Source organism: Malaya genurostris, chromosome 3 (assembly GCF_030247185.1).
Source record: "Malaya genurostris strain Urasoe2022 chromosome 3, Malgen_1.1, whole genome shotgun sequence".
Taxonomy (NCBI): Eukaryota; Metazoa; Arthropoda; class Insecta; order Diptera; family Culicidae; genus Malaya; species Malaya genurostris.
Genome location: NC_080572.1, coordinates 11,302,446 through 11,316,064, shown reverse-complemented (window position 1 = coordinate 11,316,064; position 13,619 = coordinate 11,302,446). Strand labels below are relative to the sequence as shown.

The 13,619-nt window shown below is 35.9% G+C and overlaps 1 protein-coding gene across 1 annotated transcript; it reads left to right on the top strand.

Moving 5' to 3' along the window:
• Positions 1-5,433: 5,433 nt before the first annotated feature.
• On the top strand, positions 5,434-6,943 carry LOC131437496 (1,5-anhydro-D-fructose reductase-like). The gene is made up of 4 exons (XM_058606882.1): positions 5,434-5,587; positions 5,657-5,824; positions 5,881-6,405; positions 6,465-6,943. The coding sequence occupies exons 1-4, from the start codon at positions 5,513-5,515 to the stop codon at positions 6,651-6,653; spliced, it is 957 nt and encodes a 318-aa protein (XP_058462865.1). The 5' UTR covers positions 5,434-5,512; the 3' UTR covers positions 6,654-6,943.
• The last annotated feature ends 6,676 nt before the right edge of the window (positions 6,944-13,619 follow it).

The window sequence follows — 13,619 nt, the reverse complement described above, 5'->3', positions numbered from 1 at the left end:
CACTGCAAAAAAAGTACATTTCGGGCTAGAATATCAGTTGCTGTATGACATCCTGCGAGCTTAGACATCGGTCAATAACATTACATTATTACTGTCGGCATCGAATACTTTTTCGAACGAAATCATGAGAACCAACCACTGAAGGCCGAAAATATTTTCAATCGAAGTTTTGAATGCTTCGCTACATAACAATCCGCAGCAAACGCCAGAAAAGCTTGCTACGTATTTGAATGTGAGACAAAAAGAGGATTTCTCTGCACCTAAAGGCAGTTTGATTGATTGAAATACCAAATCAATTTAGTCGTCGTTAAAATTGAGGTCTATAGCGGCGATATAGCATGTCTGAGGTAGTTACTGTAGTTGCGTGAAATGTGGCATTGTAATTACCCTTAACACAAAATTCTTTATCAGAATGGCTTCTGATTGGTCAAACCATCAAAGAGCCGTTACATCGACACAAATTAACTCATACGAAGCGAGCATAGAAGGAAAAATGACCAGAATATGGCGCTGAAATCCGCAATTTTCCATCATGACGACGCACGACAACATATTATGGCTCCGGTCAAAAAAATTTTAGATAATAATGGATGCGAAATTCTACGTTACTCGTCTTATGGTCTAACCTATTGACACCATGGTAATACGAAACTAAACAAACTGGACTAAAGTTCATTTGGTACACTCAAAAAGAAATCACGTTACTTCTACCTGAATACATACATGAATCTCATCTACCCAACTTTGCACATAAATTCTATTAGGTAGATAGATGAATTGTACCAGATTGGTCATATATCATGCATCTTAGTCGATAGGTAAATAATATATCACTTGTTCGTTAGAAGCAACGTGAGTTTCCTATATTTTTTAAATGAAGTTCACATAACAATTACATGAAGTGGTACATGATTATATGATAAATGGAACTCAATTAAAACCAACATTAATTTAAATAGGTATTTTTTTGCAGAATGCATTTTTATTGGATCGCTTATTATATTACATATATTTACAAATTAATGGTAACATTAGCTTAACGAATAGTGAATCAATTGAATTAAACATTAAATATATTCTTAATTCTAAATATAAACTTATTATCTACATTATGAACCATTGTTGGTGGTTGATCAAAATAATCAATACTAATAATATCAACCAGGGATAATGAACCTGATGTTTCAAATACGACATAGTGCTCATTTCGACCACTGATTACCCATGATTGCAAAATTAGGCAAAATTTTTCTTCAAACGACAAAATCTCTGTAATTTTCTATTTGTGATTTCTGCTTTTCTATTTGTGATTTCTGATCAATTAATCAAAATTCTTACTTCAAACTTGAATTCTTTAAATACATTCCGTTTCCTCCAGGAAGTTATGAGATCGAAAATATTTTCGAAAGATCAATCGATCCCTGGTCATGGCACTTACCGTATGAAGATTATGTGAAAATCACATAGCTTGTACTGGGTTGCCAGATGTTATTTATAGGCATCACGTAGAATATCAAAAATAAGTAAAGCACCGCATTTACGAGAATAATCCTATAAAACTAATGTGATTTCTTTTTTGAGTGTAGAATCTCTCTTTGAAATGTGATATTTGCAGGCAGTGAAGTTGGGATCTCATTGGGTTTTGGGATAAAATAGTAACACTCAGACGTGCTCAACGACCATTTGACGAAATCACAAGCGGAAAGGAATATAGCATGTACGGACGGATAAAAAATTTCAGTAAAATTTTCCTGCAAAACTAATTGACAGCTGCTATGAACGGCAGTAAACTGTTACAAGACCTGTGCTGGTATTGGCAATTGTACCAATAGGCATCTCATTTGTAGAGTTTCCATATTATTTTGCAAATTACTCAACTTTGAATCAACGAATCGTGATAAAAGCATATAGAATATCTTTGCTTCGACTCTAAGAAGCGATTCCGCAGAAAAATTGTTCGAAAATTTCAATACTGTTCTTATAGCGACGACAAAATTCGAAACGAATGTATTCTCACAAACTTGAAAACAAGGTTTTATTTCTCTAATTCAACTAAACAATTAGTTGAATGGATATGAAGTGTGCCTCAGCTAAGAAATGACAATTGGTGAATTCAACTAAAAAAATAGCCATTTCAACAAATATTTTATTATTATCAAGGGAATTAGAATTAAAAAAATCTAAATTAGCAAAAGTAAGATTTTTTTAGTTGTCTCAAAAAATAACTAACTAAAATCAGACAATCAACTTATTTTTTCGCCAAAATGCTGATATCGGTCTTTTCGTGTATTTATCTATCACCATCATTGCTGAATGACAGCAGTGCCGTAGTTGTTCAAATTTCATTGGTTAGTCGTTGACTTTGTTGATGGGGCGCCTTGGTTTCCGTTGTACAGGGGCGCATTGCAATTGACTGAAGTTATATTTTTATAACGGGGTTTGTTGTTTCTTCATCTTCGTATTTTTGTATAGAACAGTTATATAGTTCTAGTATCAGACTTATTTGTTGCGAGCGGGGCGCCGTGTTTTCCTCAATATCTCTTTTAAAACTCTTTTGTGAGTTTCCTGATGCTCTATAATTGCCACACAAATCAACCATGAAGACTCATTTGCAACAGACATAAGTGTTATCATAATCTGAATGTTAATGTTTCTAAGTACCCAGGTATTGAGATTTCCACTTTCTGTATTTATTATTCTTTCAAATAATAGTTCCGATTGTGTGATTTTGAGATAGAGTTCAAAATCTACTTCTTCAAAACTGCACAGAAAGAAATTATTAATTTCACAGATGACATAATTCTACAAACGATACAATTCATAACTACTTAACTTCTTAAATGACACAATATTCCATTTGTACAAAAAATTATTGAGCAAGTAAGACTGTATGAATTTATGTGCACGATTTACCAGACAAGGAGATATGTGCTTCTGTGACTCAGTCGACTATCTGGTGTGCCTTGTGATCTAATGTTTTTCGATTCAGGTCGCGTTGTTGCTGACGATCTTTTGATTTATTTCATTCCATTCGTTTAAAGTCATGTAATTTCCAAATCACACAATTTTTCATGTTCTTAAATATAAATTTGTGTAAAATATGACGCTCCATGTATGTGCATCTGATGAGATATAAATTCACAAGAATTTTTCGAACTTGGTGAGTCTTTTTATATATTTAAGCTCTTGGTTACATTGAAAACATCTTGCTGCGCAAGTTGCGAAATTTCTATTGATGATTTCCATATAGAAGAGAAAAAGTATCTGGTCACGATCAGTTTCAGTTTGTGTCATGTGTGCCACACACCGTGCGTGTGAGATATCCATGTTATTTCAATGTAGTTTAACGCGTGTTTTCCGTCAATCATCAAAAACCAGTTGAAATTGCATATTGCACCAAATGCATGATACTCGAGAATATTAGATCATGCTTTACGTGCAACCTAAATTGATGTAGAACTAGAAATAATCGATAACGTAAAAGGGCCGTAGTGAAGGATGTACTGAAACCAATTGCCAATTGCACTAAACCTGTGCTACACTTTTTGCACCGATACCACTTCGAAGTTTGAAAGAAACCTGTAAAATTGAATTGAATCAGATGTAACAAAAAGTATCCATCAGAAATAACAGAAAATTACCCTGTGATTTGAAAAAAAAATGATGCAAGAATATCGAAATATAAAAGATAAGTTTGATTGATAGATAACAACTAGGATTTGAACCAAGAACCATTTGATTACAGAGCGTCCGTCTATTCATTGAGCCACAGAAGCACGTATCTGCTGGTTAGGTAAATCGTATATATAAATTCATACAGTCGTACTAGTTACTCGTGTGGAAGCGGTAAGTGAAATTTACGCGCTAAACATGTTAATTTCAATCAATCATGATGGAAAATACAACTGATAGAAAGAAAAATGAGAATTATCTTTTTTAAAGTGTACTCTGCATAAAAAAATTAACGGCAACAAATTTAATATTAATATGTGAATAGATTTTTTCAAATTTATGTTACATTTAATGAAAAATTGTGTCTAATGCAGATTGCTGTTTTCACTGTTCGTGTAAGCATTAAGATTTCATTTTATTAACACAGAAAAAAATTGTAAATTTTACAGGTGGCATAATTCTACAAACGATACGATTCATAACAACTTAACATGTCAATTGACGCAATATTCCACTCGTGCAGAATTTTACTGGCTCCTAATGTAATTTGCACTTGGCTACCAAGTGACGCTGTATGCGTTTAGAGGTATCAATTATTCACTAAGCAGATATGTGCTTCTGTGTCTCAGTCGATAACCTGTAGCGCTTTGAGATCTGATGCTTTTTTGTTCAAATCTCGCGCAGTTGCTATCGACATTTTGTTTTTTATTTCATTCGATTTCAAGCCATGTAATTTTCAAATCACACAATTCTACATGTTCTTGCATATAAATTAGTTTGAAACATGACGCTCCATTTATTCCATTTTATAAGATGTGAAAACACAAGATTTTTTTGAGCTGAGAAATTTTCAGATATTTTTACTGTATAAATTGTCAAATGACGCAAAAATTCCTTTTGTAATGACTTAATGTGGGATTGAAATGAATTTTATTAGTTCTTACTGTAATTTGAGCTTGGTTAGCAAGTGGGACTATATAAATTTGTATGGACCATTTACTCATCAGCGGCTTGGGTGACTCAGTCAACTAACGGACGTACTTTGCCATTTAATGATTGAAAAGGTGATGGTAGTTTATACTGAAGAAAGTTTTTGATTTTATTCAAGGTTGAAAAAAAGAAACTTAACAGAATCTTCTAGTCATGTTTTTGAAAATATAAGTAATATGAAAAAGGCATTGTTACACCACTAGGTTTTTCTTTAATTTTAATTTTTAATTTTTTTTAATAGTAGTGTGCCATCTAGTGGCTAGTAGTCATTCCGGTGTTACCGTTTTTTCGGTGACACGGCACCATAAAGCTGCAGACTTACAGAAGCCAATTCATCCATTCATGTTGGTTGAAAACAACATTTTATTTTTCTAATTCAACTAAAAAATTAGTTGAATGGACATGGAATGTACCTTACTTAAGCAATGACAGCACGTTTAATTGGTGAATTCAAAAATAGCCATTTCAACGAGTATTTTATTATTATTCAGGGATTGAGAATTAAAAAATCTAAATTAGCAAAAGTAAGATTTCTTTAGTTGTCTCAAAAAATAACTAATTAAAATAAGAAAATCAACTATTTTTTTCGCAAAAATGCTGATTTCGGTCTTTCAGTGCGGCTAGTATTCGCCGGTCTGTTACTATGAGAGTCTGTAATGTTTCCTCGTTCACACTAACTCCAATCTAGCGGGCGCGACGCTCGCAATATTTTGCTCATTTTAAACTTCGCGCGGCTGTAGTGGTACCATTTCGCGTAGTGCAGTTTCCATTTATAAGAGAGTGTGCAGTGTTTGTTTTGTCAGACGGTTTCTTGCCAGACAGTTGTTTGTAATCTCGCATTGCGTTGAATATGTCGAAGTCCGTTCCTGGTGTTAGTCTCGGAAACGGCTACGAAATACCTGGAATAGGATACGGTACATACTTGGTAAGCCTGCTGCATACTTTGCAGATGCGAATTACGCTGAAAGCAAAACTTTTCATTTGACATTGAAAGGCCACGCGTGAACAAGGATTTGACCTAGTGAAGAAAGCAATCGACTCTGGTTATAGGCACATTGATACCGCTTTCCTGTACGAGAATGAAGTCGAAGTAGGTGAAGCAATACGGGCAAAAATTTCCGAAGGCATAGTCAAGCGTGAAGATTTGTTCGTTACGTCGAAGGTGATAGTGTTATGAAATGATCGTCCAGGTAATTAATTGATTTATTATGTTATCAGCTATGGAATACGTTCCACGATCCAAATTACGTTGCCGAAGCGTTTCAGAGGTCGTTCGATATGCTCAACATCGATTACATCGATCTGTATCTGATGCACTCCCCGATGGGACTCCAATTTCAAGGTTACGAATATGGAGACATGCAACCGAAAGACGCTGATGGAAATCCTCTATACTCTGATGTGGACTACGTCGAAACATGGAAGGCCATGGAAAAGTTGGTTAATAGTGGCAAAGTTCGTAGCATCGGTCTGTCAAATTTTAATAGCGAGCAAATCAAGCGAATTTTAGCGATGGCTGAGATTAAACCAGTTAACAATCAGATTGAGGTCAATCCTGGTTGGAATCAGAAAAAACTGATGGAATTCTGTAAAAGTCACGGCATTACGGTAACAGCCTTTGGTCCGATGGGTCGCCCGCATCGGTTAACGTATGGTAATAAGTCGGCTCTGGGAGATCCAAAAGTGCTCGAAATTGGACGCAAGTATGGAAAGACCGACGGTCAAGTAATCCTCAGATATCTAGTAAGATAAGGTTTAGAATTAAAGAAGTGCTAAATTAGTACCTAATAATCTTTCCATAGATACAATTAGGAACAATTCCGATTCCCTATTCTACCAAGGAAGCACGTATCACACAGAATCTCGATGTGTTCAATTTCACTTTAACTGATGAAGAGATGCAGATCATGGATGGGTTCCAGTCGGAACGAACACTTCCGTTTCCACCGTTGAAAAAGCATAAATACTACCCTTTTGGAATTGAATTTTGAGGCGCCGATTTATTGATTTATGAAGAAATAAAAAATAGTTTTCATTTCTAGATCGAATGTTGCATGTGAAAAGCTGAATACTGTGGGTTGTCACAAAGTACCTGCGTTTTTCTTCAGGAAACAATATGGTTCTTTCAACAGCACAATTAAGTTGCCAAAAACTTATTAACTTATGAAAATCAATACAAAACTATTTTGGTTTGGAAACTCAGAATGTGAATAAACAGGGTGCGTGCGATATTTGAGGACAAAATGGTAATAAAATCAATTTGATCAAAAATTACTCAAAACTTTTAATAAATCCATAATTTTTATGTAACTTAAATTGACTCCCTGAGTATGTTATTTTTCAATTGAATGTCCGTTAGCGTCGATAATCGTAAAGAAAACAAAATTCCTCTTTCAAACTGATGTTACCGTGTCTTTGTGTGCAGTTACTGGCCCTTATTACAGGTATCACTACACGGTGAAAACCAAGTGAAGTGAGTTTTGCCTTATTATCGGTATCACTTCACGGTGAAAACCAAGTGAAGTGAATGAAGGTCTTTATCTCGAAAGTCGCTTCAGAGAAAAAAGTAATTACTTACATGAGCTTGTTGTTATTATGAATCACCAAAATTTTGTTGGAAAAAAAAATGATTTTTTCACTACAGTGATTACTTCACTGAGCGTGATACTGGTAATAGGTAAACTCAAGTGAAGTGAAAGTGGAAGTGGAAGTGAGAATGGTAATAAGGGCCACAGAGTCCTTAAACCAGAAGATAAATATCATTAACCGACCAGACTTTAACATAAACATCATTAACCGACGTCTAGTCGTCAAACACTACAGCATTATATATAATCATACAAAGCAAAGCCTTGGTATTACATTCCTGTAGTGGAATTTGACCTTCTGTTTCAACTGACTTCGCAGCCGATTCATAGTGTACAGAACCATTGCATGGCTGGTGCTACGATCCTACTGACACTACGAATCCTTCCAGGGAATAAAACTACATATAATTGATACGATTTGTACAAAACATGGATTTTACTCTATCTAAACGTTCCGATAACTATTTTATTCTAGTATTTTAGTTTCTCACTAGCGTATCCTGGGAAATAATTCTGTATAAAATGTTCAAAACGACGAATGTAACAATGAGAGATTATCTTTGTTTACATTCTCTTTCGATTATTGCGGTTTTAATTTGAATATTTCGCAATAATCGAAAGAGAAAATAAACAAAGAGAATCTCTCATTGTTTCATTCGTCGTTTTGAACATTTTAAATAGAATTTTTCAATTTGTCTATCATCCACCGACTTGTTTAAAAACTATGTCGAAGTCATCAATTTCAAGCAACTCTTCAGAAATTTAATTTTTACATGCGCACTAGCGCCTCCTGAGATATAATATAACATTTTTGTCATTTAATAGGTCTGAGAGAATTTTCAAATATTGTTTACATTATTACATCTGTTTTGAACTCCCCTAACACTCTTTTCGAAACATTGACGTTCTTTCCGTTTTACGTTTCGTTTTCGATTTAATAGTGCATTAGCAGTTGAATGTTGAATTGCTAATGTCACCTCACCGTTCTGCGCAAACCGCTAAGATGGCGTGAAGTAAATGCAAAATTCAACCGAGCTCACCGGCACAATACACGCCGAATCTCTCACCACATATTTTCGGTTCTTGTCTCTCCTTTGAATTTCCCCATTTTCGTTCCTTCTTTCAGTTTCAAATCTTCTATTATGTGAACTAGTTCTTCCAAATTCTAAGAATCATTTCGTTAAGTTTTCTTCGATGGCGTCCCAAATGAACTACCGATGAATCATTCCCATCTTTGACAGCTATCAAGGGTTTGTTTGGAATGCTGTGGAATAGATAGGATAAATGGCACTATAAAATTACATCTGAACATGTGAACCACCGACTGATAACAGTCAAACGATGTTCATTTTGTGAGGTTATGACTATTGAGTGAAACTTAATTCCTGCGCTGTCAAATGACGACAAACCACAACAGCAATTAGCTTATTTATCGTGACTTCAAAAATACAGTCGGATTCATCCTTCATAGTTCAGTAGGACTTTAAATATACAGATAAAAATATTTTGTGCATTAACATCTATTTTCATGCACATGTTTGGAGCAGGCAATTAAACATAACGTTACTTTACAATTCTGTACGTTTTCCCAAAACACTGCGATGTTTTGATACTGATTGCGACTCTCAAATTGTGAAAATTACTTCCACTTGATGTTCCAAAACACTATCTTCTGTACTCTAGGTAAACCGACAGGCTATTGTGAGAGAATCGATCCTTAAATCTCTAATTTTCGTGCAATAAACAAGGTAATCCATAATATGATTGCACAGGGCTGGCAAAATCACGATCAAAAAATCATCAAATCACGATCACTACTGATCATGAATCACTTGTGATCTTTCCTTTAAAGATCACTACTGATCTGATCTTTTTACGATCAGTTGATCAGTCATCTCCAAATCACATCTAGGACGATCGGCAATGATCTTCCGTTACACAAAATCACTGCTGATTTTGAAACACAGCTGATCTAGATTTTTGTAAGATCAATCATTGGATGATTTGATCTGTTTTGAGCATTGTGACAAAAATCAAACGTGATCGTGATCAGACATGAATGCAAATTGATTTACTTTTTAAATCGTTGATGTTGTGTTTCATCTGGTGAGGGGTGCGAAAATTGATGACAATAGAAAATTATGCATCCAACAAAAGATTAGCGGTACGTAATAGGGCGTGTCAATGGGGCTTCAAAATCAATCAATTTTGATGTTTCGAATGCGTGGAGGTGTTCAAATCGGAGAAAATTTTCTGTTTTGTCGCTTTTGGGAATCTAATGATGGGTGAAAGAGCGTGTCAATGGGGTTTGAAAATCAATAAGTTTTGATGTTTCGAATGCGTGGAGGTGTTCAAATCGGAGAAAATTTTCTGTTTTGTCGCTTTTGGGAATCTAATGATGGGTGAAAGAGCGTGTCAATGGGGCTTCAAAATCAATCAATTTTGATGTTTCGAATGCGTGGAGGTGTTCAAATCGGAGAAAATTTTCTGTTTTGTCGCTTTTGGGAATCTAATGATGGGTGAAAGAGCGTGTCAATGGGGTTTGAAAATCAATAAGTTTTGATGTTTCGAATGCGTGGAGGTGTTCAAATCGGAGAAAATTTTCTGTTTTGTCGCTTTTGGGAATCTAATGATGGGTGAAAGAGCGTGTCAATGGGGCTTCAAAATCAATAAGTTTTGATGTTTCGAATGCGTGGAGGTGTTCAAATCGGAGAAAATTTTCTGTTTTGTCGCTTTTGGGAATCTAATGATGGGTGAAAGAGCGTGTCAATGGGGTTTGAAAATCAATAAGTTTTGATGTTTCGAATGCGTGGAGGTGTTTAAATCGGAGAAAATTTTCTGTTTTGTCGCTTTTGGGAATCTAATGATGGGTGAAAGAGCGTGTCAATGAGGTTTGAAAATCAATAAGTTTTGATGTTTCGAATGCGTGGAGGTGTTCAAATCGGAGAAAATTTTCTGTTTTGTCGCTTTTGGGAATCTAATGATGGGTGAAAGAGCGTGTCAATGGGGCTTCAAAATCAATAAGTTTTGATGTTTCGAATGCGTGGAGGTGTTCAAATCGGAGAAAATTTTCTGTTTTGTCGCTTTTGGGAATCTAATGATGGGTGAAAGAGCGTGTCAATGGGGTTTGAAAATCAATAAGTTTTGATGTTTCGAATGCGTGGAGGTGTTTGAATCGGTGAAAATTTTCTGTTTTGTCGCTTTTGGGAATCTAATGATGGGTGAAAGAGCGTGTCAATGAGGTTTGAAAATCAATAAGTTTTGATGTTTCGAATGCGTGGAGGTGTTCAAATCGGAGAAAATTTTCTGGTTTGTCGCTTTTGGGAATCTAATGATGGGTGAAAGAGCGTGTCAATGGGGTTTGAAAATCAATAAGTTTTGATGTTTCGAATGCGTGGAGGTGTTCAAATCGGAGAAAATTTTCTGGTTTGTCGCTTTTGGGAATCTAATGATGGGTGAAAGAGCGTGTCAATGGGGTTTGAAAATCAATAAGTTTTGATGTTTCGAATGCGTGGAGGTGTTCAAATCGGAGAAAATTTTCTGTTTTGTCGCTTTTGGGAATCTAATGATGGGTGAAAGAGCGTGTCAATGGGGTTTGAAAATCAATAAGTTTTGATGTTTCGAATGCGTGGAGGTGTTTAAATCGGAGAAAATTTTCTGTTTTGTCGCTTTTGGGAATCTAATGATGGGTGAAAGAGCGTGTCAATGGGGTTTGAAAATCAATAAGTTTTGATGTTTCGAATGCGTGGAGGTGTTCAAATCGGAGAAAATTTTCTGGTTTGTCGCTTTTGGGAATCTAATGATGGGTGAAAGAGCGTGTCAATGGGGTTTGAAAATCAATAAGTTTTGATGTTTCGAATGCGTGGAGGTGTTCAAATCGGAGAAAATTTTCTGTTTTGTCGCTTTTGGGAATCTAATGATGGGTGAAAGAGCGTGTCAATGGGGTTTGAAAATCAATAAGTTTTGATGTTTCGAATGCGTGGAGGTGTTTAAATCGGAGAAAATTTTCTGTTTTGTCGCTTTTGGGAATCTAATGATGGGTGAAAGAGCGTGTCAATGGGGTTTGAAAATCAATAAGTTTTGATGTTTCGAATGCGTGGAGGTGTTCAAATCGGAGAAAATTTTCTGGTTTGTCGCTTTTGGGAATCTAATGATGGGTGAAAGAGCGTGTCAATGGGGCTTCAAAATCAATAAGTTTTGATGTTTCGAATGCGTGGAGGTGTTCAAATCGGAGAAAATTTTCTGTTTTGTCGCTTTTGGGAATCTAATGATGGGTGAAAGAGCGTGTCAATGGGGTTTGAAAATCAATAAGTTTTGATGTTTCGAATGCGTGGAGGTGTTTAAATCGGAGAAAATTTTCTGGTTTGTCGCTTTTGGGAATCTAATGATGGGTGAAAGAGCGTGTCAATGGGGCTTCAAAATCAATAAGTTTTGATGTTTCGAATGCGTGGAGGTGTTCAAATCGGAGAAAATTTTCTGTTTTGTCGCTTTTGGGAATCTAATGATGGGTGAAAGAGCGTGTCAATGAGGTTTGAAAATCAATAAGTTTTGATGTTTCGAATGCGTGGAGGTGTTCAAATCGGAGAAAATTTTCTGGTTTGTCGCTTTTGGGAATCTAATGATGGGTGAAAGAGCGTGTCAATGGGGTTTGAAAATCAATAAGTTTTGATGTTTCGAATGCGTGGAGGTGTTCAAATCGGAGAAAATTTTCTGGTTTGTCGCTTTTGGGAATCTAATGATGGGTGAAAGAGCGTGTCAATGGGGTTTGAAAATCAATAAGTTTTGATGTTTCGAATGCGTGGAGGTGTTCAAATCGGAGAAAATTTTCTGTTTTGTCGCTTTTGGGAATCTAATGATGGGTGAAAGAGCGTGTCAATGAGGTTTGAAAATCAATAAGTTTTGATGTTTCGAATGCGTGGAGGTGTTCAAATCGGAGAAAATTTTCTGTTTTGTCGCTTTTGGGAATCTAATGATGGGTGAAAGAGCGTGTCAATGGGGTTTGAAAATCAATAAGTTTTGATGTTTCGAATGCGTGGAGGTGTTTAAATCGGAGAAAATTTTCTGGTTTGTCGCTTTTGGGAATCTAATGATGGGTGAAAGAGCGTGTCAATGGGGCTTCAAAATCAATAAGTTTTGATGTTTCGAATGCGTGGAGGTGTTCAAATCGGAGAAAATTTTCTGTTTTGTCGCTTTTGGGAATCTAATGATGGGTGAAAGAGCGTGTCAATGGGGTTTGAAAATCAATAAGTTTTGATGTTTCGAATGCGTGGAGGTGTTCAAATCGGAGAAAATTTTCTGTTTTGTCGCTTTTGGGAATCTAATGATGGGTGAAAGAGCGTGTCAATGGGGTTTGAAAATCAATAAGTTTTGATGTTTCGAATGCGTGGAGGTGTTTAAATCGGAGAAAATTTTCTGGTTTGTCGCTTTTGGGAATCTAATGATGGGTGAAAGAGCGTGTCAATGGGGCTTCAAAATCAATAAGTTTTGATGTTTCGAATGCGTGGAGGTGTTCAAATCGGAGAAAATTTTCTGTTTTGTCGCTTTTGGGAATCTAATGATGGGTGAAAGAGCGTGTCAATGAGGTTTGAAAATCAATAAGTTTTGATGTTTCGAATGCGTGGAGGTGTTCAAATCGGAGAAAATTTTCTGGTTTGTCGCTTTTGGGAATCTAATGATGGGTGAAAGAGCGTGTCAATGGGGTTTGAAAATCAATAAGTTTTGATGTTTCGAATGCGTGGAGGTGTTCAAATCGGAGAAAATTTTCTGGTTTGTCGCTTTTGGGAATCTAATGATGGGTGAAAGAGCGTGTCAATGGGGTTTGAAAATCAATAAGTTTTGATGTTTCGAATGCGTGGAGGTGTTCAAATCGGAGAAAATTTTCTGGTTTGTCGCTTTTGGGAATCTAATGATGGGTGAAAGAGCGTGTCAATGGGGTTTGAAAATCAATAAGTTTTGATGTTTCGAATGCGTGGAGGTGTTCAAATCGGAGAAAATTTTCTGGTTTGTCGCTTTTGGGAATCTAATGATGGGTGAAAGAGCGTGTCAATGAGGTTTGAAAATCAATAAGTTTTGATGTTTCGAATGCGTGGAGGTGTTCAAATCGGAGAAAATTTTCTGGTTTGTCGCTTTTGGGAATCTAATGATGGGTGAAAGAGCGTGTCAATGGGGTTTGAAAATCAATAAGTTTTGATGTTTCGAATGCGTGGAGGTGTTCAAATCGGAGAAAATTTTCTGTTTTGTCGCTTTTGGGAATCTAATGATGGGTGAAAGAGCGTGTCAATGAGGTTTGAAAATCAATAAGTTTTGATGTTTCGAATGCGTGGAGGTGTTCAAATCGGAGAAAATTTTCTGTTTTGTCGCTTTTGGGAA